General features: G+C 41.9%; 2 protein-coding genes across 4 annotated transcripts in view; one reads left to right on the top strand and one right to left on the bottom strand.

Annotated features, from left to right (window-relative positions):
* LOC111961645 (ras-related protein Rab-22A-like) overlaps nucleotides 1-6,465 on the bottom strand; it is a 55,507-nt gene extending 49,042 nt beyond the window's left edge. For both annotated transcript variants that reach the window (XM_023984078.2, XM_023984069.2), the window contains exon 1: nucleotides 6,191-6,465. In XM_023984078.2, coding sequence (XP_023839846.1) covers nucleotides 6,191-6,226 — 36 coding nt within the window. In that variant the 5' untranslated portion in view covers nucleotides 6,227-6,465. The remainder of the gene's footprint in view (nucleotides 1-6,190) is intronic.
* Nucleotides 6,466-6,521: 56 nt separating this feature from the next.
* Nucleotides 6,522-25,897, top strand: part of ppp4r1l (protein phosphatase 4, regulatory subunit 1-like) — a 44,786-nt gene continuing 25,410 nt past the window's right edge. For both annotated transcript variants that reach the window (XM_070438644.1, XM_023984091.2), the window contains exons 1-12: nucleotides 6,522-6,692; nucleotides 7,663-7,707; nucleotides 8,294-8,423; nucleotides 9,087-9,193; nucleotides 9,517-9,659; nucleotides 11,036-11,182; nucleotides 11,948-12,055; nucleotides 12,534-12,599; nucleotides 13,149-13,307; nucleotides 13,524-13,648; nucleotides 13,823-14,310; nucleotides 24,122-24,438. In XM_070438644.1, the coding sequence (XP_070294745.1) occupies nucleotides 6,686-6,692; nucleotides 7,663-7,707; nucleotides 8,294-8,423; nucleotides 9,087-9,193; nucleotides 9,517-9,659; nucleotides 11,036-11,182; nucleotides 11,948-12,055; nucleotides 12,534-12,599; nucleotides 13,149-13,307; nucleotides 13,524-13,648; nucleotides 13,823-14,310; nucleotides 24,122-24,438 (1,842 nt within the window). In that variant the 5' untranslated portion in view covers nucleotides 6,522-6,685. The remainder of the gene's footprint in view (nucleotides 6,693-7,662; nucleotides 7,708-8,293; nucleotides 8,424-9,086; nucleotides 9,194-9,516; nucleotides 9,660-11,035; nucleotides 11,183-11,947; nucleotides 12,056-12,533; nucleotides 12,600-13,148; nucleotides 13,308-13,523; nucleotides 13,649-13,822; nucleotides 14,311-24,121; nucleotides 24,439-25,897) is intronic.

The following is a 25,897-nucleotide window of genomic DNA, read 5'->3' as shown; positions in this document are numbered from 1 at the left end:
TTCTAGACTACTTTACATTATCCAGCTGCAGACTGAGTATGTTTGGTATTGTCTTCATCTTTCTTCACTCGTCGAGTTTCAGAGGGTCTTACCATTTTCTGGTCTGGTAGAGTCTAACCATTCGTCAGCYGTGTAGCCACCGCTCCACGCTGTCTGGTCTCAATGGTTGATTATTCAGGGTACAGCTGGAACCACTCTACACATCGGCAGCAACCCAGCATGTTTTGGTCTTGTAATTTTAAATCATTTGTCATGTATTCAGCTCGCGCTGCAAGTATACTGGTCTAGTAGTTTTAAACAATTGTACACGCCAGTAGCAAACCGGAAATGTACTGGTCTTGTAGTTTTAAACCATTTGTCAGCTGTGTAGCCACCGTTCCACGCTGTCTGGTCTCAGTGGTTGATTATTCAGGGTACCGCTAGAACTACTTTCCACACCGGCAGCAACCCGGCATGTTTTGGTCTGTTAGGTTCTGAGAATAGGAAATCTACTTATTCATGTTACTGAGGGACAGAGGATAATGTATAACGTTTACATTATGTCAGGATATGTTATTGTTAGCCATCAGTGATCCTCTGGGAGGAGAAGAGACACAGTCTGGTACCAGTCACACTATGACAGCCGTGAGATGGGGAGGAGTGAGTAGTTTGGGCAGAAGTCAGGTCCGATGAAGTGAGGAAGAACAGATATCACTAAAGGTTCTGTCTGGCAACAGATATGCATTGGCTGTTCAGATGTGTAGGAGGAGACTCAGCATAGGAGAAAGTGTTAAATACTAATGCTTGTGTGAATATGTTTTCGGTGATTCAGCTGTTCGATTCTTTGGGAAGAATAAACTTGGTTTAAGCTTTCAGTGTCTGTCGAGTTCTTACTCTAATAATTAGAACCTAACAGGTCTAATATGTTAATTATTTATGAGTCCTTTATTAGCACTCTGGCAAAAGGGGCGTTCCATCTTTGTGAAATAATGTCTGTGCTCACGTGGGCGTGGTTACTGACTGGGTAAAACTTTACATGAAAAACAATTATCTAATTTAGAAGGCTAAATCACAKTTCATCTTCTCACAAATAGTTTTATATTTAATCATATAAGTTTTACAACATTTAGATGTAACTCTGACATATACAGTTGAAGTCAGAACTTTAAGTACACCTTAGCCAAATACATTTAAACTCAGTTTTTCACTMTTCCTGACATTTAATCTTAGTAAAGATCCCCTGTCTTAGGTCAGTTAGGATCACCACTTTCTTTTAAGAATGTGAAATGTCAGAATAATAGTAGAGAGAATGATTTATTTCAGCTTTTATTTATTTCATCACATTCCCAGTGGGTCAGAAGTTCACATACACTCAATTAGTATTTGGTAGCATTGCCTTTAAATTGTTTAACTTGGGTCAAACGTTTTGGGTAGCCTTCCACAAGCTTCCCACAATAAGTTGGGCCATTCCTCCTGACAGAGCTGGTGTAACTGAGTCAGGTTTGTAGGCCTCCTTGTTCACACACGCTATTTCAGTTCTGCCCACACATTTTCTATGGGATTGAGGTCAGGGCTTTGTGATGGCCACTCCAATAGCTTGACTTTGTTGTCCTTAAGCCATTTTGCCACAACTTTGGAAGTATGCTTGGGGTCATTGTCCATTTGGAAGACCCATTTGCGACCAAGCTTTAACTTCTTGACTGATGTCTTGAGATGTTGCTTCAAGATATCCACATAATTTTCCTGTCTCATGATGCCATCTATTTTGTGAAGTGCACCAGTTACTCCTGCAGCAAAGCACCCCCACACATGATGCTGCCACCCCGTGCTTCATGGTTGGGATGGTGTTCTTCGGCTTGCAAGCATCCCCCTTTTTCCTCCAAACAAAAAGATGGTCATTATAGCCAAACAGTTCTATTTTTGTTTCATCAGACCAGAGGATATTTCTCCAAAAAGTAAGATCTTTGTCCCCATGTGCAGTTACAAATCGTAGTCTGGCTTTTTTATGGCGGTTTTGGAGCAGTAGCTTCTTCATTTCTGAGCAGCCTTTCTGGTTCTGTCGATATAGGACTCATTTTACTGTGGATATAGATACTTTTGTACCTGTTTCCTCCAGCATCTTCACAAGGTCCTTTGCTGTTGTTCTGGGATTGATTTGTACTTTTCGCACCAAAGTACCTTCATCTCTAGGAGACAGAACACATCTCCTTCCTGAGCGGTATGATGGCTGCGTGGTCCCATGGTGTTTATACTTGCGTACTATTGTTTGTACAGATGAACGTGGTACCTTCAGGTGTTTGGAAATTGCTCCCAATGATGAACCAGACTTGTGGAGGTCTACAATTTTTTTTCTGATGTCTTGGCTGATTTCTTTTGATTTTCCCATGATGTCAAGCAAAGAGGCMCTGAGTTTGAAGGTAGGCCTTGAAATACATCCACAGGTASACCTCCAATTGACTCAAATTATGTAATTTATCCAAACAGAATCTTCGAAAGCMATGACATCATTTTCTGGAATTTTCCAAGCTGTTTAAAGGCACAGTCAACTTAGTGTATGTAAACTTCTGACCCACTGGATTTTGTTTTAGATACTGTGAATTATAAGTTGTTGGAAAAATTACTTGTGTCATGCACAAAGTAGATGTCATAACTGACTTGCCAAAACTATAGTTTGTTATAACAAGAGATTTGTGGAGTAGTTGAAAAACAAGTTTCAATGACTCCAACCGAAGTGCATATAAACTTCCGATTTCAACTGTACATTGTGAAAGCTCTTAAAACTTCTTATGGCTTGGGGGCAGTATTTCGACATCTGGATGAGAAGCGTGCCYAAAGTAAACTGCCTGTTACTCATGCCCAGAAGCTAGGATATGCATATAGATTTGGATAGAAAACACTCTAAAGTTTCCAAAACTGTTAAAATAATGTCTGTGAGTATAACAGAACTGATATGAAATCCATCCAGGAAGTGCGATTTTTTTGATGTGAGTAGTTTTCAATTGAATGCCTATTGAGTATCTAATGGGTAAGGACCCAGATTGCAGTTCCTATGGCTTCCACAGTCTTTAGACATTGTTTCAGGCATGTTTTCTGAAACATGAAGAAGAATGAGACCTTTCTGTCAGTGGACTGAGGAAGCATGCAGTGCTGGTTTTGCGCGTGTGATCAAATGCTTCGTTGTTTTTCCTTTCTATTGAATACGCTATTGTCCGGTTTAAATATTATCGATTATTTAGACAAGTGACAACCTGAGGATTAATTATAAACATCGTTTGACATGTTTCGACGAACTTTACCGGTACTATTAGGATGTATTCGTCTGCGTGTTTGGACCGCCTTTGAGCCAGTGGATTACTGAACAAAACTGAGTTTTTGGGATATAAAGAGGGACTTTATCGAACAAAACAAACATTTATTGTGTAGCTGGGACTCTTGTGACTGCAACCAGRWGAAGATCTTCAAAGGTAAGTGATTAATTTTATCGCTATTTCTGACTTTCGTGACTCCTCTACTTGGTTGGAAAATGTTTGTATGCTTTTGTAAGCGGGGCGCTGTCCTCAGATAATCGCATGGTATGCTTTCGCCGTAAAGCCWTTTTGAAATCTGACAAAGCGGCCGGATTAACAAGAAGTTAATCTTTAAGCCGACGTATAAAACTTGTATTTTTATGAATGTTTATTATGACTATTTCTGTATTTTGAATTTGACGCTCTGCAATTYCAACGGATATTGTCGAGGTGGGTTGCTAGCGGAACGCCTGCGCCAGGTTAAAGTTACAATGTTTCCGTTATACCGTCTTTAATGACATCACAAATGATACGACATAATCATTGTTTGGATCCCCACCGACCATTTCCCACATTCTTTATGTTTAGAAATATTGTTTCATTATCCACTTTTGGATGTTGAAGTTCTTTGGGCAAGAGTCTCTCTATACCACTCAGACATTCCATTCTTGGATACTGCAAAGGCAAACATCCCACTCCCTCTCTTCCTCTCTGGTGGGAGAGAGGGGGGATCTCTTTGATCCTCACCCAGGAGGGAAAGTCATGACAATGGCTATGATGAAACATGTATTTTTACTGCTCTAATTTCATTGGTAACCAGTTTATAATAGCAATAAGGCACATCGGTGTTTGTGGTATATTGACAATACAGTGCCTTCGGAAAGTATTCAGAACCCTTGATTTTATCCACATTTTGTTACGTTACAGTCTTATTCTAAAAATAATTTAAAAACCTCAGCAATCTACACACAATATCCCATAATGAGAAACGGAAATAGGTTTTTAGAAATGTTTGCAAACTAAAAAAACAGAAATACCTTATTTACATAAGTATTCAGACCCTTTGCCATGAGACTCAAAATTGAGCTCAGGTGCATCCTGTTTTCATTGATCATCCTTGAGATGTTTCTACAACTTGGAGTCCACCTGTGGTAAATACAATTGATTGGACATGATTTGGAAAGGCACACACTTGTCTATATAAGGTCCCACAGTTGACAGTGCATGTCAGAGCAAAAACCAAGCCRTGAGGTCGAAGTAATTGTCCGTAGAGCCCCCCGAGWCAGGATTGTGTCGAGGCACAGATCTGGGGAAGGGTACCAACACATTTCTGCAGCATTGAAGGTCCCCAAGAACACAGAGGCCTCCATCATTCTAAATGGAAGAAGTTTGGAAAAGSATTCCAGGTGAACCTGGTTGAGAGAATTCCAAGAGTGTGCAAAGCTGTCATCAAGGCAAAGGGAGGCTACTTTGAAGAATCTCAAATATAAAATATGTTTTGATTTGTTGTAACACTTTTTTGGTTACTACATGATTCCGTATGTATTATCACATAGTTTTGATGTTTTCACTATTATTCTACAATGTAGAAAATAGTAAAAAGAAAAGAAAACCCTTGAATGAGTAGGTGTGTCCAAACTTTTGACTAGTAATGTAGTATTGGTTTCAGGTTAGGAGTCTATTTTGACAGAATTAATTTAAATATTTCATGACTTCTACTTGAACATAAAGCCTTTATTTGAGACACTTCAGTCAGTTTCAAAGTAAAGTGAGTTCAATTTAGTGCACAAAACTTTTAGCAAGCAAGATGGAGGCTTCTGTCACTTGTCACTTGACATACTGTAATGTCGGTTACCCAAAGGTAAAATTATCTTGCCAAAGTTTGTTATTTCCTGTTTTACTACTGGGGGGAATGTCATTAACAATAGAGAGAAATAGTAATGGCGTCCTTTTTTTGGGCACCAACTCCGTCAGGGTTCATTTCACAAAGCCTACGGGGACAATAATGGCATTTTTGGAAAAACTTCGAAAATAAGGTCTGTGGTAAACACAGGCGTAGGAGATCGTATACGTTTTGTTCCATGAGATAATCTTCATCAGCTAACTTCACTGTGAATTTTGAAGAATKTATGTAATAGTTTTAAAAAAGCTCATAAAGGCTTCATAATTCATAAAGGTCATGTTAACTGAATGATATTATCTTACAGAACAAAATGTATAAGATCTCCTAAGCCTGTTTTAATCTAATAACTTATTTTCGGTGTTTAACCCAAAACCCTATTCTTTCCCCATTAATTTTCCACATTATAATGGCTAAACGAACCAGAGGGAAGTMATTTCAAGTTTTTGGGACTACAAGCTGGAGAGCTCTATTATGTTTACCTTTATTCAAAGGAAGGAAGCAAAGTCTCCTCCCTTGCAAATGCAAACTCTAGGCCAAACCCTTTCCATCCACTAATTTCACMCATGTTTATCAAAAAGCACATTTTTGTTTTCATGAATTTTTATGATACAGACAATTTTTACTTTTGGTTATGGAATCTGTTTATCATCCACATCACAGGAGGCTGCTGAGGGGAGGACAGCTCATAATAATGGCTGGAATGGCGCGAATTGAATGGCATCAAACATGTATTTGATAGCGTTCCACTACAGCCATTACCACGAGCCCGTCCTCCCCAATAAAGGTTCCACCAACCTCCTGTGATCCACACATGCATTTGAAAATCACCGCACCAGTTCACGCACCGCCTTTAAAACCCCACTGAAGAAGACGCATCGCCTTAGCCCAATCCTTATTAGTACAAATAATCAATGACGAAATCCCCAAACCAGGAACTACTACTGCTCGTAAGACATATTGCAATCTGACTGAACAGAGAATCGATAGTTCAGTCACATGAATACAAATGAGATTGGCTTACCCCAGGAAGGCACATTTTTAACTCTCTCTGAGCCATATCGATCTCCAAATTAGTTGAACGTTAATGAACATTCCAACCACGTGACTGATTGCTAGCTAGCAGRTGTTTCAGTTACTGACACATTTCTAACAAATAACATACCGCTCGAAAAGAAACAAATACAAAGTAAGTCCTCAACTTCTGAACGTAAAAACTAATTGATATAATTTGCCATATGTTGATTACTGTAGCTAAGAAGCTATAAAATAGTAGCGCATCGACTCCATCTTGAACTACGATCCAATGTGTCACGTGACATTTGTTTATTTTTGGTTTGGAAATATACCAATGAAGCTATTATGTTCGTTGCAATAATCATGAAGTAGATTCCATCACAAATTAAATTATTGTTGATTAACACACGTAAAAAAACAACATCAGGAAGTACTTTCAGGAAGTAGTTTTGCTTACGTTGAGTGACAGCCCACACGGTAGCTCGTCGAGCAGATAATCAAGATGGCAGGTAATGTGGCTATCATAATAACATATATTCGAAACTTTAACAAAATAGCTGTTGTAAAAATAAGTATTTTATGAAAAGTTTCATGTATTGGCATGTCATAACTGGTTTTGTGTGTTCTTTTCAATCGATTACAATACCTTGGCAGCAAGCTGGGTTTTCAAGCGAAAAGGCTAACTCGTTAGCTATAGCTAACTGTTAGCTAATGTCGGCTAACTTTGCTGTTCTAGTATTTCTAACTATATGCTTGTTGTTGACAACACTGACACTACAAATGTTGTTCCTATGTATTGGTTGTAGCTATAATGTATTTTGTATTAGGTCTAGYTACTAGGTAGGTAGCCAATGCTAGCTAACCTTAGTTAAATATGTCAGGTCGACTTGCTTTCATGCCTAAGCTAGTTAGCTACGTTAGCCGGTTGACCTAGCAAGCTAGCCTCTCTACGCCGATATCTTTGCATACCAAATCCTGCTCAAAACCAAAACAAAGACGTATAGTAGCGTTAGCTAGCAAGTTACCTTGTGATTTGGCAACCTTATATACAGTAACGTTAGCTTGCTAGCAATGTAAACGTTTGTTCGATCATTTCCTTGGCTGAAACAGCATAAACAAGAGTTGTTATGGGAAGGATTTGTTTTTTAGTTTCGTTATAGAATTAGCCCAGAAATGTCCCTATGTTATATTTTGTAAACATAGGCAGCTAGCCACTGCACTCTGTGGTCTTACTTGTTACCACTGGATTAGGCTAAAGTTAGCTAGCTAGATGTCTCCCTGGCTTCAACCAAATAMAATGTATTAACTAGCTAGCTAACGTTAGATCATTGAGGCACTTGGCCATTTTCTCCTACATAGTAACAGTTGACGTATTAGCCAACCCTCTGATCCCCAGGGAGCGATGTAACTATATAATGACTAACGGTATGTTGATAACATGTTTGTAAAATCAGTACTCTACACCATTCCATTTTGCAGGTCTGTCTTTATATTTTGAAGATGGTCATGATGATTTGGATGACTGTGAGTATTCCCCCTCCATCAATATGTTTCAAACGCCATGTTCAATTCTTGTGTAGTTCATGTAGAAAGAGTTACTGAGACTAGGAAACATATGTTGCAGGCTTTTCTGACACCTTCCACTGTTTGAAGCTTTTAGGGAGCCTGCCGTTTCTGGTTGACCCTGTTCATCCACATGAAGTGTAACACTGTTAACAGTCACCCCCTAACATTATATGTCAGATGCCTCCCCCTRGTTTCAGGCAAGCTATTATTAGCAATATAGACCATATGTCCCTCTTGTTTAGGGCAATTAAACAACATACTAGGCCCCCTTATGCAAGGCTATCACATAGCCAATTTTATAACTGAAACAGACAGCGGTCACTTTTTCACTTGCTTACTCAGGTTAAAAGTCTTAATACTTGTGCCCGGATCACTTCAAATCTCGCTTATACCAATATGATAATTGCAACACTGAGCTTATTTTGACAGCAGTGGTTCCTTGTTGAAATTAAAGTGCTTACTTACCTCGTCTCCTCACTCACTAACTTCATCTTGAACAATTCTGATTGATTGATTCTGAATTTGTGATTTTCCTCCTGGACAGTTGGGTTCGATGACTATGGMTCAGAGTGTGACGGAATTCGGATCACAGCTTTCCTGGATGCCGGGCAGGACAATCTCACCCCCCTGGGGAGACTAGAAAAATATGCCTTCAGTGAAAACGTCTTCAACAGGTAAGACTGAATATGATGACACACTTGGATACATGCCACAGGGAAGCAATAGGAAATATTTAGAGATAATGTGATGTTCAAGATGACTGCCATTTGTTTTTGCAATGTTTGACCGCAATACAGTGTTGATTGAAAAGTTCTCGTTCTATGTGTTCTTGTGAATTCAACAGACCTGGGCTCATGGCTTGGCATGGCGAGAATGTAACAAATTATGTCGGGGCGTTAGTGAATAGGCTGAGTGAAGGCCGGGCATTCAGTACTGCCAGGTCTCTCACTCACACTGCGTCAAGACATGAACTTGTTAGGAACCACTCTTGTTAAGACGGGCCTGGTTTGACCTAAGTGTTTCTGATGTGGGTTCTTGCTTTCTGCCCAATGACAGATAAAAGCTTGCCAGATGCCCTCAGTGGTTTTAAAGACCTCAGTGTGTGCTTTTGGCATAGCTTGTGCACATCGCCTCTGCAAACCTTTAACAGCACCCCATCAACAGCCCTCCATTGCCCCCAGTTGAATTCAACTCATGGAAAAGGCTGTTTTCATGCTCTGCTTGTTGAGTTCAAGTCCTCAGTCGGGTGATTTCCAAGTTCGTCAGTTACGGGCCATTATGCTGCTTTGGCTAGATGTTGGCACAGACATTAACTTGGGGCTTGTGTTGCTTTCTAGGCAGATCGTGGCACGCGGGCTGCTTGATGTGCTTCGAGAGTTCAGTGACAATGAGAATGACTTTATTAGTGTCATGGAGACAGTTGCCCGAATGTCAGAAGACGGAGGTAGATGTTATTTTTTTTCTGTCCCTTATATTATATTGTCTCATTATTTTACAATTATGTAATTTGTTTGTGAGATTGGGGTCAATTCCATTCCTATTGCGGTCACTGGAATTGGACATGGAAGGGTAGCTATCAATTGGAGTGCAATTGAATCATTGAATTGACATTTACATGTCTGAATTGATCCCCAAATTGACATTTATGTGCAAGTGACCCCAAACCCCCAATACAAAATAAATTGTATTGTTAGGACTTTTTTATGCATGTTTGTGACCGTCATCTCCCTGTGTATGTGTCATCTTCGTGCATGTGCGTGTCCTCAGAGCCCACAGTGCGTGCCGAGCTGATGGAGCAGGTTCCCAACATTGCCATGTTCCTGCACGAGAGCCAGCCCAACTTCCCAGCAGCCTTCTCCAGATACCTAGTGCCCATCGTGGTGCGCTATCTCACAGACCCCAATAACCAGGTAGGAACAAATGACTCCCACTCTAACTGCAAACAATGGATCACAACGAAATGTTGATATTATCTTAAGCAGTTAAGACACTTCTGAAACACTGTGCCTGTCATTTGTGCCTTTGGATTATAAAAGTTGATTGTTAGGCCTAAATGTAATTCAACAAGTTAAACGCAACATGCAAGAATATCAAAGATATTATAGAATTACAGTTCATATGAGAAAATCAGTCAAAATGAAATACATTCATAAGGCCCTAATCTATGGATTTCACATGACTGGGAATACAGATCTGCATCTGCACCTAATACCTTTTTTGCACTATTGGTTAGAGCCTGTAAATAAGCATTTCACTGTTGTATTCGGCGCACGTGACAAATTAACTTTGATATAATCTGTTGGTCACAGATACCTTAAAAGTAAAGGGCCTCAGGATCTCGTCACGGTATTTCTGTTCTTTCAAATTGACATCGATAAAATGCATTTGTGTTCATTGTCCGTAGCTTATGCCTGCCCATACCATAACCCCAACGCCACCATGGAGCACTCTGTTCACAACGTTGATATCAGCAAAACACTCACCCACACGACGCCGTACACAGGGTCTGCTGTTGTGAGGCCGGTTGGATGTACTGCCAAATAATCTAAAATKATGTTGGAGGAGGCTTATGGTAGAGAAATGAATGTTCAATTCTCTGGCAACAGCTCTGGTGGCCATTCCTGCAGTCAGCATGTCAATTGCACACTCCCTCAAAACTTGAGACATCTTTGGCATTGTTGTGTGACAACTGCACATTTTAGAGTGGCTGTTTATTGTCCCCAGCACAAGAGTGTGTAATGATCATGCTGTTTAATCAGCTTCTTGATATGCCACACCTGTCAGGTGGATGGATTAACTTGGCAAAGGAGTAATGTTCACTAACAGGGATGTAAACAAATTTGTGCACAACATTTGAGAGAAATAMGCTTTTTGTGCGTATGGAGAATTTCTGGCATCTTTTCGTTCCACTCATGAAACATGGGACCAACACTTTATATTTTTGTTCAGTGTAGTCAATGTTCGTTTTAACTTGTTAGCATTTAGCTAACAGTGTCTGTCATTTTGCAATTAGTTTGTGCTAATTTTGTTAGCATTATAGTAATAGATGCCCAATGGTCTTTGTGTTTTAGCTCCCCTTGTGTGCTATGCCGGTAATACCGTAAATGCTGGGATAAGAGAACGACGGAATGACAATATGAAAATCTGCATACAGTCCAAGCCAAGAAACAAATGTGTGGAGTACAATAACCGCTAGCCCGGAGCTGTAATCAGTCTGGATTTCCAGGCTAAACAAACACTGTATTGTAAAGATGTCAGTACTGACAGATGTCGTCTTTTCCCTAAGGTGCGGAAGACCAGTCAGGCGGCCCTGCTAGTGCTGTTAGAGCAGGGGCTCATCTGCAAGGGCGACATGGAGACCAAAGTGTGTCCTGTTTTACTAGACCTCACCGAACCCAGCAGCGACGATGACTACAAGATAGAGGCCGTCGCGGTAAGATAAGATTGCTTTGGGTTTATTGATTCAAGCTCACATTTTGATTTAGTTCACTAAAACTGTAGAAATGCAGAATTTACTTTAATTAAATGTAATGTAAAATGCACTCGGAGAGAAACCAGAACCACTAATCTTGCCAGTATCCATTGGTCATTGTTTGTAATCCCTGTTTGTCTTTGTGTCCTGTAGTCTGTTACCATGTTTTTCTTTAAGTGTGTGTTTYCCCCCCAACTTTGATAAAGATATACAGGGCAAAAAGACATACAGGGTATAAAGATGAAAGATTAGTGGTTCTGAGCCATAATACCAAAAACAAATGTCAAACAAAAAGGATATAGGCTGATCTCAAGAAAAAGGATAGTTGTACGTGGACCCTTGCCAAAATATTTAGGTCAATATGAGATCAATACAGCTGCAGTGGATGGGCAGTGGCTAGACAAGTCTGCATTAATCTATGGTCACTAGCAGTACCATATGTGTTATAGAGGGTTTTATTTTTTTGTAACCTTGACAAGTGCAATAGTGTTTTTTTTTAACCAAGCAATGTGCATCCTTTGTGCTTAGAACCGTAGGGTGAAGTTGACACTAGATGCTGATCTTTGGTCAGTTTTAGAATTTTTCCCACTAATGGTTAAGGTTAGGATTGGGGAAGGGAAACTGATCCTAGATCTGTACCTAGGGAAAACTTAATCCTCGAGCCCCTGTGGATTCCGTTACAATAGCATTGATTCCCGTGTCCTCTTCTTTCTCCTTGTTCTGTAGATCATGTGTAAGCTGGTAACCATGCTGAGCAAAGACACAGTGGAGCACCTGCTGCTGCTGCGCTTCTGTGAACTGTGCAGTGATGCCAGGCTCTTCCAAGTCCGCAAGGTGAACACACACACACACACTTCTCTGTATCCAACTTGAACCCGCAGAAAACATGCTCCCACATTAGATCACACTTTTGAAAATAAACATTGCACACTGTTTATGGTAGTCGCTAAAGGATTGTGTTTCCCATCTCGATTCATCCAACATTTTCACAAACTGAATCATTGCAGTTGCCCAAGAATGTGTTTTGTGATTGAGTATGAAGGCCTACAGTAATGTTGTTTTCTRTTTGGAATTTTAATCCTCTCGTGAAGTTGGTGCCAGTTGGGAAGGTGTATTTGGGAGTTGGAAAGGGAGGATTTTATTTGAACCCCTGTGGATTTCCCTGAGTTTGTGATGCCTGTAATGTGCCTCAAAGACTGTGTCCCAATGATGCCCACTTTGTACTGTTGTATTGGAATAAGTAGTCTGTAAGACTGACATGCATAAACATTTTATTGGATAAAACGTTGTTTTTTTTACTCTTTTCCTTCAGGTTTGTGCAGCCAATTTCGGAGAGTTCTGTTCCATTGTGGGTCAGGATGCCACAGAGAAACTACTGGTGAGAAACATTTGAAAAAAAATTCACTAGAATGTCTATTTCCTCCTCACAATCTCAAAGATATGTACATGTCTATCATTACACAACATACTGTTGTGGTATTGGTCATAAATGACTGGTGGTTTTAACCACCATTGTGTTTTTCACATTCCTTAAAGGAAAGTTCCACCCCAAAACTATTTTGGTATTTGTTTCATTAGCCCATTGTTGACCCTAGTCCCAAAATGTTTTTCTTATGTTAACAATTGGCTAATGAAACAAATACCAAGAGTTTTCCTTTAACATATGTTCATTGGGACACATCGTAGCAAAACGTTAACAGCTAAAATATCTTTGAATTTCGCTCCGTTTAGGATTGTTTTCTTCCATTTCGTACCTAATGAACACAATCATGTAGTTAGGGAACTGGGGTATATTCATTAAGAGCCAAATGAAAGCCAACTGGATGAAACGGGGCGGGATCTACCTGAATTTGACCGATGAGAAACTTGTTTGCTACAGTCTCCACTAATGAATACATCCCTGGTAATCATTATCTTCTGTCACCAGATGTCCAAATTCTTTGACCTGTGCTCGGATAGCCTGTGGGGCATCCGGAAGGCGTGTGCAGAGTGCTTCATGATCGTCTCCAACTCCACCTCCCCAGGAGTGCGACGCACTAAACTGTCCCCCCTCTTCATCAGCCTCATCAGTGACCAGTCTCGCTGGGTAAGAGCCTACGCCAGACGCACACATATAAACACCATACTATTCTGGTGATGTTTGTATGAAACATATTTTCTGCGAGAATGGCCTTAATTACAATGATAAGTAATTCTCTTGATAATGAATTGATGGTGAACATCATAGAGATGCATATTAATTATGTGTGTGTTACTATGTTTTATTCAATGATGTGGTAAACATACTCTCTTGACCCTCCAGGTGCGCCAGGCTGCCTTTCAGTCTCTGGGACGCTTCATCTCCACCTTTGCCAACCCCTCCAGCACAGGCCTCTACTTCAAAGAGGACGGCACACTACTGGAGGTCCCCAGGTGTCCCTTTGACAGGTTAGGACCCACACACTGTCACCGTTTGACTCGGGGTCCAAAAACAATATTCAAAATGAACCATATTAGTCAAATGTAACAAAACTCATTGTGATTTTTTTTTAAATATATAAAACAATGTTTGTAATTGAAAAGGGAAATAAAGGGGGCTCTCTGGTTGGCTCTCTGTTGCAGAGATTCCTCCCTCAGTATCGAGTCCTCCATGCGCTGCTCCTTCAACGGCCCCATAGAGAGACACTCGCACCCACCCATCAACCAAGATGGCCGCTCCACCCCAACTCTAGAATGCATGTCCGGGGGAGACCGCGGCAGCGAMTCCACACACACTCCCCGAGACCGACACGAAGGCCAGGAACGCAACAACAACCATCCCACAAACAACGAGGAGACGGAACAAACGGACGAGAATTTTAACTCTTTCCACTACTGGAGGCCTCCGTTACCGGATATCAGCGAGGAGCTGGAGATGCTGAAGGACCAGGTTCCTCTGCAGAACCAGACGGGGGGAATAAAAGAGGGAGAGAAGGAGGAGATGGTGGTGCTAGATGACGGGGAGATGGAGGCAAAGGAGGAGATGGCTAGTCTGCAGCCAGTCACCAGCTCTCAGATCCAGAAGGTGTTGGACTGCCTCCAGCCCCACATGGATGACCCCGATGCACAAGGTGAGGGTTGAGGAAAGCATCTCAAAGGTTTTAATAMAGTTATTTTTCCATTATAATTGGTGCAATAATTTAGAACAAAGTGTTTTATGGTGACACAATGGGCTGGATATCATCCAACCATCACAGCATTATTTGACTCCGTGAACTTAGTGGAACTGACAGCAATTTAGCAACATCAAATCATATACACCCCCAGGAAGAATGACACCTTTAAATAATTTGAAGCAAGCACTTAAATATTGACATTTTCAGGTTTTCATACTATCATCAATTGTTTGGAAATGACGTAGAGTAAGGCATTTGTGAAAATTATATAGCAATAGAGTGGGAGAGCGGCCGTGCTTTTGGACAGTTGATAGACACTGCAGTAAATAAAAACCAGGACCGGACTCAGACACAGACCTATATGCAAATAAGCCATACGGGCCTGCCATCATCATCCGATTAGCAATTCAGGGAACTCAGTGTGGAACGATGTATACGGCCCAGGAGGCCTGTAAACAGTAGCTATAAAAAGTGATTAAGTAGGCTGCGTAGTTTGACTAGAAGCTCAAGACGAAAACGCAGTGTTCTTTGGAGGGGTAAATTAAAATGTGCAACACATCCGCCTTTGTGTGATGCGCGGGGGATGGTCACTAGTGTAACCAGGAGGAGAGGCCTCATTTAACACAGTAAATTCATCAGGTTTGAGCCATGTTTCAGTGAGGCCAATCACATCAAGTTTATGATTAGTTCAGTGACTGACTGCCTTGGAAGTGAGGGATCGAACATTAAGTAGCCCTATTTTGAGATGTGCGATCACACTCTTTCAATAATGACAGGAATGGAGGTATTTTATTCCAGTGATATTGCTAAGGCAAACACCGTCATGTTTAGTTTTGCTCAACCTAGATCAAGCCACAGACACGGTCTCAATGGTCAGCTGAGCTGACTACACTGACTGTGCTAGTGGCAGACTCCACTAAGCTGGCTGGCTAACAGCCTGCAGCCTCTCTCATTGTGGARCTAGAGGAGTTAGAGACCTGTCTATGTTCATAGATAAGATGAGAGCACCCTTCCAGCTAGGATGGAGTCCGTCACTCCTCAGTATGCCAGGTCCTGTTTGTGGGTGAGTCCTAGAAAGGGGGCCAATTATCTACAAATTCTATATTTTTGGGAGGGGCAGAAAAAGTTTTCAATTTGTCAGAGCTAAAGGTGGGAGGCCTGAGAAGGCTCGGCCTCTGACTCGTTGCTAAGGGGTGAGAACCTGTTTGAAAGTTTGTCGGCTGAATGAGCGACACCGGTTGAGCATCCCAACAGCATTTCTTTCCAGAAGCCTTGAGATAATTGTCCGGCTGCAGGGACTTTGCAGGGGATTTATACTACTGTCTGTACTTACTGGTGGCACATGCTGTTTCATCCTTTCCTACACTTAAATTGCCATTGACTAACGATTGCATCTGAAGTTGTGCTTGCAACACGACTATCCTCWCTGTAAGGTGATAGTTCTCATGTATGTTACGAGTACAGCGACTGCAATTAGATGTTAATGTTACTACTTAACTTTTTCGTCTGGTGGAGGTCCTGTAGAACCATGTCCAGATAAAGCGTCCGAGGTGAAAAAGTTGAATAAAAAAACGAGTGCAAAGGAAAAAACTAAGACGTTGGTAAATCTATTTAAAATTAAAAAMCGAAAAGTTTGGCAGATAGCCAAGTCACAACAAACAACACAGCAGCACAGAGACAAGTCCGGAAGTTGATAAGTGTTAGCCAGAGCGAGATGAGCTAAAATCTACTGAGTGAACAGTAGATGAACCCTCAAACTTTTTTAGCTTATAGTTGGCTGTCAAAATTGGACTGATAAAGTTGGGGGAAAGTAGCCAGCTCGCCCTTCTCCAGCTTGCCTGCTAATGCATACTTGTCCCAAGCCACATTTTGACAACTGAATGAGAACTTGCCAGCCTACCCTCCCATTTGATCGATGCCAAATACATTTGATTGACAACTAAGAGATATGTTACTGTGGATAACAGTCCAAGTTTAGCATAGCTAGCTAGCTAAGTGATTCACATTTCTTGCTAGTGTAACGAACCGGGTCATAGCCCGTAACAAAGAGAGACAATGTGGAGATCAAGGAATAAAACATTAACTAAAGTAAACTATATACAATTAAACAATGGTGTGTGTGTAGTGTAAGTGAGTGGTTGTGTGCATAGTTGGTGAGGGGTGTTGAGGTGAAAAAACAAGCCACAAACTGCCACAACCAAAAATAAGTGTCTGCATGGAGAGTTTCCTCAATGAATGGGGGAAAGGTGTACTTATCCCCGGGACACACCTGCGCCCAGGTGTCCCATTTCGCTGACGACCCTCCCAGCTCCGCCCACCAACATTCTAATAAGGAAAGCAAGACAAACAAACAAAATACTGCCCTGGCTAACACTATCCCACTGCCCCAGCCAACCTCGTCCTCTCCATACCTCAGCAACCTTTCAACACWGGAAGCAATCTTTAAGAGTAAAGAAGAACGAGGACAGCAGGCAACAGGACAATACAAAATACAAAAATAAACAGTGGTCTGTCATGTGGACGACACACGTGCTCGGGGACCACGCATATGAATATGCGTGTCCGCTGATCAATAGGACCAGATGCGTTCAGGAACAGGGCGCACGAGAGAGCGAGTCAGCAAAGACATTATCAGACCCCCTGCACATCGAAATGGTGTTTGTTTTTACAGGCATTCCATCTCCTTTTCCTCTGGTTAGGACACATCATAGACCTCAAGGTAAGAGGGTWATGGTCGGTGTAGACCACAATAGGTACTACACCCGAGCTGAAGTACACCTCCGTGTTGTAGCGCCCATATAATTGCTAGCACATTTTCCACCACAAAGTAGTTCTGCTAATAATGGTTAAACTTCTTGGAAAACAAACTAACAGGCCTCGCAACACCAGACATATCTGCTTGCAGCAGGACTGCACCTGCCCCCACGTGACTCGCATCCACCTGCAAGGTGAATGACAAATCCATGCGAGGCGCAGCCAGCACCGGAGTTGAGATAAGCAACCTCTTTGCATCCTCAAAAGCCTGTTGACARAGGGGAGACCAGATGTAAACCGCATTAGTCGCTCCCCTGACAGATTTGTTGAAACCTACGGTAGAGAAGTTACTACGGTAATAACCAATCATTCCCAAGAAATGCATCAGTTCCTTTTTAGTAGTTGGTGGCGGAAAAGCACCAATAGCTACCATTTTAGCCCAAACAGAATGCACTTCACCCTGCCCAACCACCTTACCAAGGTACGTAACGGTTGCCTGAGCAAACTCACATTTAGCCAGATCGATAGTGAGGCGACCCGCAGCCAGGCAGTCGAACAAGGCTTGAATACGGGACAGATGCTCCTCCCAGCTATCTRCATAAACCATTATATAGTCCAGAAACCAGCACAACCGACCAGACAACCCTATTCATAAGGTGTTGAAAAGAGGCATGTGCATTACGCAGGCCAAAACTCCTAACTGAATAGGAGTACAGACTGGAGGGGGTAGTAAAGGCAGAGATTTAACGTGCCTACTCATCAGTGGCACCTGCCAATAGCCCTTTAACTTCTTATGGCTGGGGGGCAGTATTGAGTAGCGTGGATGAATAAGGTGCCCAGAGTAAGCTGCCTGCTACTCAGGCCCAGAAGCTAAGATATGCATATTATTAGTAGATYTGGATAGAAAACACTGAAGTTTCTAAAACTGTTTGAATGATGTCTGTGAGTATAACAGAACTCATATGGCAGGCAAAAACCTGAGAAGAAATCCAACCAGGAAGTGGGAAATCTGAGGTTTGTAGGTTTTCAAGTCTTTGCTTATCCAAGATACAGTGTAAATTTGGTCCGATTGCACTTCCTAAGGCTTCCACTAGATGTCAACAGCCTTTATAACCTTGTTTCAGGCTTCTACTGTGAAGGGGGAGCTGTTTGACTAAGGGGTCTGGCCGAATGCCATGAGCTAAGTCTCGCGCGCAGCCGTGAGAACGAGCTGCGTTCCCTTTCATTTCTAAAGACAAAGGAATTGTCCGGTTGGAACATTATTGAAGATTTATTATAAAAACATCCTAAAGATTGATTATATACATCGTTTAACATGTTTCTACGAACTGTAATGGAACTGTTTTGACTTTTCGTCTGGACCTAGTGCTCGCGCCTTGTGAATTTGGATTTGTGAACTAAACGTGCGAACAAAAAGGAGGTATTTGGACATAAATGATGGACTTTATCGAACAAAACCMMAAAAATTGTGGAACTGGGATTCCTGGGAGTGCATTCCGATGAAGATCATCAAAGGTAAGTGAATATTTATAATGCTATTTCTGACTTCTGTTTACTCCAACATGGCGGGTATCTGTATGGCTTGTTTTGGTCTCTGAGCGCTGTACTCAGATTATTCCATGGTGTGCTTTCGCTGTAAAGCTTTTTTTWAATCTGACACAGCGGTTGCATTAAGGAGAAGTATATCTTTAACAGGTCAAACTTGCTCAAACTTTGTTTCTCCGACCTGATCAATGCAGTCCTCCATCCGAGGAAGAGGAAATKAATCTGGCTTAGTGACACTGTTTACCTTACAATAATCCGTACAACATCTGTTTGTCCCATCCGGTTTACTGACCAAGATACAGGGAGACGCCCAGCTGRAGAAAGAAGGCTCTGCAATATCACTCTCCAGCATGTATCTGATCTCAGCATCAAGACAATGCAGTTTCTCTGAAGAAACTCTATAGAACCGCTGACGGATGGGGTCAGCATCCCCAACGTCAATATCGTGTTCTATTAAGTTAGGTGTATCAGAAAACTGAAACTCAGAATCAGACCGACCAACTCGTCTCGCCTATCAGCAGGTAGATGAGCGAGAAGGCTGTCCAAAGCATCCAGTGACTGACTTTTTCAGAGAAGAACCCAGCGATGTAACAGTACCAGGTTTACTGTCCTCTGTGGATTCCCACTCCTCAGACCCAGAGGAACGTGTGTAATAGTTTTTTTTGCAGATTTACATGGCACAGTTGGTGCCCTTTCCTCTGTTCCAGAGTGGCAACTAGATCGTTTTGCTCAGTGCACTGGCGCACAACCGTATATATGGACTTTGAAAATTGTCTTGAAAAGGAGAACCAACAATTGTCAGCAGAGCAATAACCTGGTCACCTGGACTAAAGGGACGAGGCTCAGCTCGCCGATCAAATATTATTTTCATCCTCCCCTGTGAAGATGATAGCTTCTCTTTAGCCATCTCACCAGCAGTGTCACCGGGAATTACACGCATAAGATAAGAGGAACTGAGGTGGCTCGGGAGACTTCCAGTCATCCTGGAGCACCGCCAGAAGCTCACGCACACGATGTCCAAACACTAGGTAATTTGGACTGAAACCTGTGCTCTCCTKTGAAACCTCCCTGGCGGCTAACGGTAACCACGGCAACCCCTCAATCCTTATCCATCTCTGTACAATAAACTTTCAACAAAGGCTTCCAGCGCTCCTTGAGTCTGCACGTGATAGGCACCAGAAAAATTGTGTTTAATATGGAGCTGTTGGAGAACCTGACCAAACAGATTAGAGGTGAAATTAGAATATTGGTCACTTTGAATAAGTTTAGGGATTCCAAACAGTGAGTAACTGAGTCAAAGCTTTTAGCACAGACTTAAGAGACCAGAGAGGATAGGCAGCCGGAAACCTAGTGGTCTGACGCATCAAAGTGAACCGGTAACTACCATTCTTAGAGCGAGGCAGAGGGCCAACACAGTCAATAATCAGATACTCAAGAGTACGGGAATAGGAATCACCGGTACCGGCTTGATTATGTTTACCCGTTTTATTAATCCTCACGTCCAGATGTCCAGCAGTATCGCCGTGGGAAGTTTAACACCAACTCACAAAACGTAACTTGTACAGSAACCGGACTAATAACCGCCAACAAAACTAATATGAGGCACCCACTTTCTCATCAGGACAACTGTTCCACAGGCACAATTTGGTCACACAACTCTTCTAATGTGGGGTCAGCCCATTGCTCCTTGATTAGATCGGAGCGGGGCACAGATAACAGGGTCACAGGGAAAGTAGAGACATTTCTTTAACATTATCATTAGCCGTCTCCGTCACCAGGTCTCCGCAGCTCATGGAACGCGTCACTGCGCATGCAGAGAACACCTCTGGGGAAACTCTGCGTGCTCTTCTGGAATCCCTACAAACGACGGCTTAGCGGAAACCACTAGAGATGGAGACACGGCAGGCCATACACGCTCACCAGCCAAGTTATTCCCAAGAATAACGTTGATACCCTCAACAGGCAACGAAGGACGCACCCCTACAACAGCCTCGCCATTCACCAGTTCAGAATCCAACAGCAGTTTATGCAATGGAACTGACAGTGTTCAACCCAATTYCCCTAATTAAAACACTATTCCCCGAATCAGTCTCAGCAGCGATGTCCCTCAGGATCTACACTGGCTCGTTACTTCCTAACAGAGAAACAAAACCCTCCGTAATGAAAGGTAAATAATCTGGGTCAATTGGTACTTTCACTTACACCTGGGCATGAGAGTGACAGGAGTGAACTGATGTGTGACAGGCGCTGCTAACGCCCTAGGCTTAGGTTTAACGTTAGCGCGAGTACTGAATTTACCTTTAGCCCTGAGAACAGGCTATTAGTTTTTTCCAATKACTTAAACCTAGACAGTAGTGACACTTGACTGAAGTCAGCTTTACAACAGGAGCCAGGCTCAACCCTAGATGAATGAATCTCTGCCTGTAAACCACTCACTCCAAATACAGGGCTCTGCAAAGTCACTTGTGAGTCAAAACATACTCATCCGCAGAAAACCGCAGCTTCAGAGACGGTCTTCACTTTTCGTTCATTAATGTATGTGGCTATACGATCAGGGATTGTCCTTAAATTGCTCTAGCATAATCMGATCACACAGCCCCTGGAAAGTCATAACCGCRGAGGTAGAACACCAGCGATTAAACTGAAAACTCCCGCGCAAACTCAACATGAGTCTAACATATTTCTTTTGTGTTTTATATCGTTGACGGTAAGCCTCAGGAACAAATTCAAAAATCTGTAACAGCCATTTTAACCTTATCATAGCTGATACTGTCGGCTACACCAAGAGCTGAATTTGATTCCTGCCCTTTACCTGTCAACACACTGTAACATTTAAAGTATGATCAGAATCAGGCCAACTCCTAGCGTCAGCAACACGCTCAACCAACGAAAATAACATCTCAGGTTCCTTTATAAAATTTTGGCAACAAACGTAACTTTACAACATTATGAAAATTGTCCGGGGCACTACCGAGAGAGGAGCGACCCCCTAGGTAAATCTTGGTCACCTTCCCAGAGCAAACTCTCCAGAGGGCTTTCTTTCCCTAACYGATTCTAACTGCTCGTTGCAGCTTGATTTTAGTACACTCCAAATCCTGTTTAAATTCCAATTCCTTTTCATACTTAACACGATCATGCTCACTATCATGCTCCAGCTTAACACAATGATACTCTAGCTGTAACAGAAGCAGTTCTTTCTGCTGTTCAAAAGACTACTAGGGCTAACAGTCGGAGGGGACATTCTAACAAAACGGTGAGGTGGCGTGTCCTCGGCAGAGGCTGCCCCAGTGGTAACTTCTTGTACCACTCTCCATCAAATTGGCCTTCAATATCAACCTAACATAATTTTTTTAGACGTTTATCACTAATTTCAACCTGGTAGTGTTCASCGATCTTCAACAGCTGTTTTAGTACATTATTTTAACAGTTCCTCTGTTGGAACGCAAATTAACTCGTCTACATTAGACACCATAGTCACAAGTAACTACTAAAAATAATCTTGCTCTTCCCCTCCGCTGAGCACACCAGACCAGACCACAACAAGAGAAACGCCAATAACGCTGGGCACCACAGGAGAGAGATGATACATAAGGAGCTTCCCCAAATCCTACAATAACTCAACCCTAGTCTTCGTGCGGATTCGTGGTGGGTAATTACGCGCTGTACCCCGCTGGCATGGGGGGGAAAAACAGCACGCTGGCGGATTCCCCCCAAGCCACAGATGTGCCCCCGAGACAACTGCTTAGTCCACGGACACCACACAAAAATAAAATAACCATGCCCAACGTATTCTAAAGTGAAACCTGTCACTAAGCCTAACAGCGGAAAAGTAAGGCTCTAGATCCGGGTAGTAAATGGCACTACGCTACCCAAATCTCCCACTGAGGTACACAGCAGATTGTACTCACCTCCTTGGACCGATGTCCCAACAGCAGGTAGAGCAAGAGTTTCCAGCCTGGCCAGGGGCCTGGAAACTAACCAATGTTACACTCTCCAACGCAGCACACAACCAGCCATCCACCGCAGTGGAAAGTTTAACAAAGGCAACCAACACTGGGCCTACCAAAACAGCACAACTCAAAACAAATTAACAAAAGATGCAAACAAAGCACCTAACTCCAGTTTTTCTCCCCCCAAAAATACACTTACCAGTTAGCTTAACAAMATTAGTATTAGGCCTACTGGCATACTTTTTCATGTAACGCACCATTTGATGATGTCACCGGACTACCAAAGTCACTGATATGTCTCCAAGGCTCTATACCGAACACTTAAGACTATGCAGTGAATACCAACCAATGCGCATCCCAAATAGCATTAACCCATCATAATGCAACAAAATACTATCCACCAAAATGTCTAGGAACCAACCTTATAATCCCGGACGAGCCCCCACTTGTCACGAACCGGCTCGTAGCCCATAACACAGAGGGAGACAACAAGGAGATCAAGGAATAACAAAAATATGTATTAACTGAAGTAAACTACATACAATTAACAATGTGTGTAATCAGTAGTGTAAGTGAGTGGTTACGTACATAGTTGGTGATATGGAGGGGTGTTGTGTAGTGCCAAAACAAACMAGCCMMAAACTGCCACAACCAAAAATAACAGTGTGTCTGCGTGGAGAGTGTCTCAATGAATGGGGATAGATGTATTTATCCACGCGGCACACCTGAGCCCAGGTGTGTCCCATTTCGCTGACGATCCTCTCAGCTCCGCCCACCGACATCCTATTAAGGAAAACAAGAGCAAAGAGAGAATTTGGCTAACAGAGTGGGAGGGTTGTCACACCAGCTAACCAAATAACACTTGCATCTCTAGCTTTAGCCACAGATAAACGATATGGGGGATAAAGTCGACCACTCGCTAGCTTAGCTAGCTAACGTTAGGCTCTGTGTTTCTAGCTTGCTAAATAAATAGATACATAAATTGATTAAACTAGCCTATTTGCCATATGATTAACTTGTGGTCATTCCCCTTGCTAGTTTGATTGTATTGACATTTCCAGCTTTAGTTACATTTGTCCGTTTTTGTGCAAAACATTGAGTCATTGAAACTAAAACAGTGTATCCCGAAGGGCTGGAGGCAGCAAAAMATGTACTAGGCCAGCTGTGATTTATAACCTGATAGCAATATTTGTTGGACAACCAAGAAAAGTATTGGCAAATTAACTATATTAATCATGCGTTGAACTGCATCCATCTATTCTGCCAACAATGCATTATTTTACCTAATTTGAAATTTTGTCAAATCTATATATAACCTATTTTATTACCTGTTATGAAGGTGGTTTTGTAGCATAAACTGGGAATGTTATAGTTTTGCCTAATATTATGATTGTCTGTTTGTCTCATATCTGCAAAGTAGTTAAAACGCTGTCAGTTCCACTTTTAATAGTCTGTACATTTGACCTGTGTATTCAAGACCATGAATTTGTGTCTGTCTTTCCGTATGTGTCTCCCAGCCCAAGTGCAGGTGCTCTCGGCCGCCCTGAAGGCTGCCCAGCAGGAGAGACTTTCTGAGGATACAGAGGGTCAGTCAGAGAGCCAGCCTCCAGAGGATGGGAATGGGGAACCAGATGAGTTCTCCCAGAACGGAGGGACCGCAGAGGAGGAACAGACACCTAACGAGCMTCCCCAGCAGACCACAGATTCGGCACCCATAGTGGAACTGAGAGAGACCAAGGCTGAGACTGAAGCGGAGGCAGAGCCTCAGGTGTCTCCGGAATCATCCCCCGACTCGCCTGTCCTAGTACGGGACGACTCGGACCATAGCAGTGTGGTGAGTAGGAATGTGCAGCACTCCTTACAAGCATGATTCAATACACATCTAGATACATGGGCTTCGATACAATACTTTTAGCTTGAAGGGATTTGATTAGTGGAATGAATCGATGCAATGCACTAACAAATGTTGAATGAACACATTCATTTTCCATTCTAAATTATTATCTGATACTGATGGAGCTGAGCGCGCGTCTATCACTATCAGATTAGGGGGGGGGGGATTTGTTTTTGTCCCCCTACTTTTTATCTGAATTTTTCTAGGTCTGGGCAGTATACTTTATTTTACTATATACCGGTATTGATGTAGGAACCAGTTTGGCTTTTTAATTACTGTCTATAGTTTTATTCACCCACCCGTACTCGTTAGAGGAGCACACGTTAAGTTAATTTATATGCTTATATGCCTTCAGAATAATGTTCTTAGTCTCAAACACCCCCTTTAAAAAACAAAGCTCAAACTGATAGTCAGATTACGTTTTATTATAATTGTATAATTTCATTTTGAAATTTAAAAAAATTCTGTGTTATGTTTAACTCAGGCCTTTTCATTAGGGGAGCAATGTAAAAACAAAAAACATATTAGAAGTATTTAACTTTTTTGGACTGTTATGGTAATGATACTTTTTGGGAGATGTTGGTAAAATGCATAATATCTGATCAAAAATATAATATGAAATAGGTAAACTCAGCTCCTAATCTCAGTGATTCAAAATGCCATTTTATGAAAAATAACACTTGATATTATTTAATTTCTTTGACAGTTTTGTGAGTATGACCCAGTTAGATGTGCAGTCAGCAAGATGTGAGTTGTGTCCACTATGGTAGCCTACACAGCTCCTCTGGTAAAACACAGTTTTCTACAGCCCATTTGATAATTATTAACCAGCAAATTACATTGGTTGTCAAATCTAATTTTATTTGTCACATGCTTCGTAAACAACAGGTGTGGATTAACAGTGAAATGGTTACGGGACCTTCCTAACTATGCAGAGCGAGAGAAAATAGAGAAGTAATAAGAGAGAAAAGTAAAACAATGTACATACAGTGCCTTYCGGAAAGTATTCAGACCACTTGACTTTTTCCACATTTTGTTACGTTACAGCCTTATTCTAAACTTGATTAAATAAATGCAAATCCTCATCGATCTACACACAATACCCCATAATGACAAAGCGAAAACAGTTTTTTTTCTAAATGTTTGCATATTTATTAAAAACAAACTGATACCTTATTTACATGAGTATTCAGACCCTTTGCGGTGAGTCTCGAAATTGATCTCAGGTGTATCCTGTTTCGATTGATCATCCTTGAGAGGTTTGTAGAGTTTGATTGGAGGAGTCCACCTATAAAAAATTCAATTGATTGGACATGATTTGGAAAGGCGCACACCTGTCCAAATAAGGTCTCACAGTTGACAGTGCATGTCAGAGCAAAAACCAAGCCATGAGGTCGAA

Source organism: Salvelinus sp. IW2-2015, linkage group LG1 (genome assembly GCF_002910315.2).
Source record: "Salvelinus sp. IW2-2015 linkage group LG1, ASM291031v2, whole genome shotgun sequence".
NCBI lineage: Eukaryota > Metazoa > Chordata > Actinopteri > Salmoniformes > Salmonidae > Salvelinus > Salvelinus sp. IW2-2015.
This window is presented reverse-complemented; position numbering and strand designations above follow the sequence as displayed.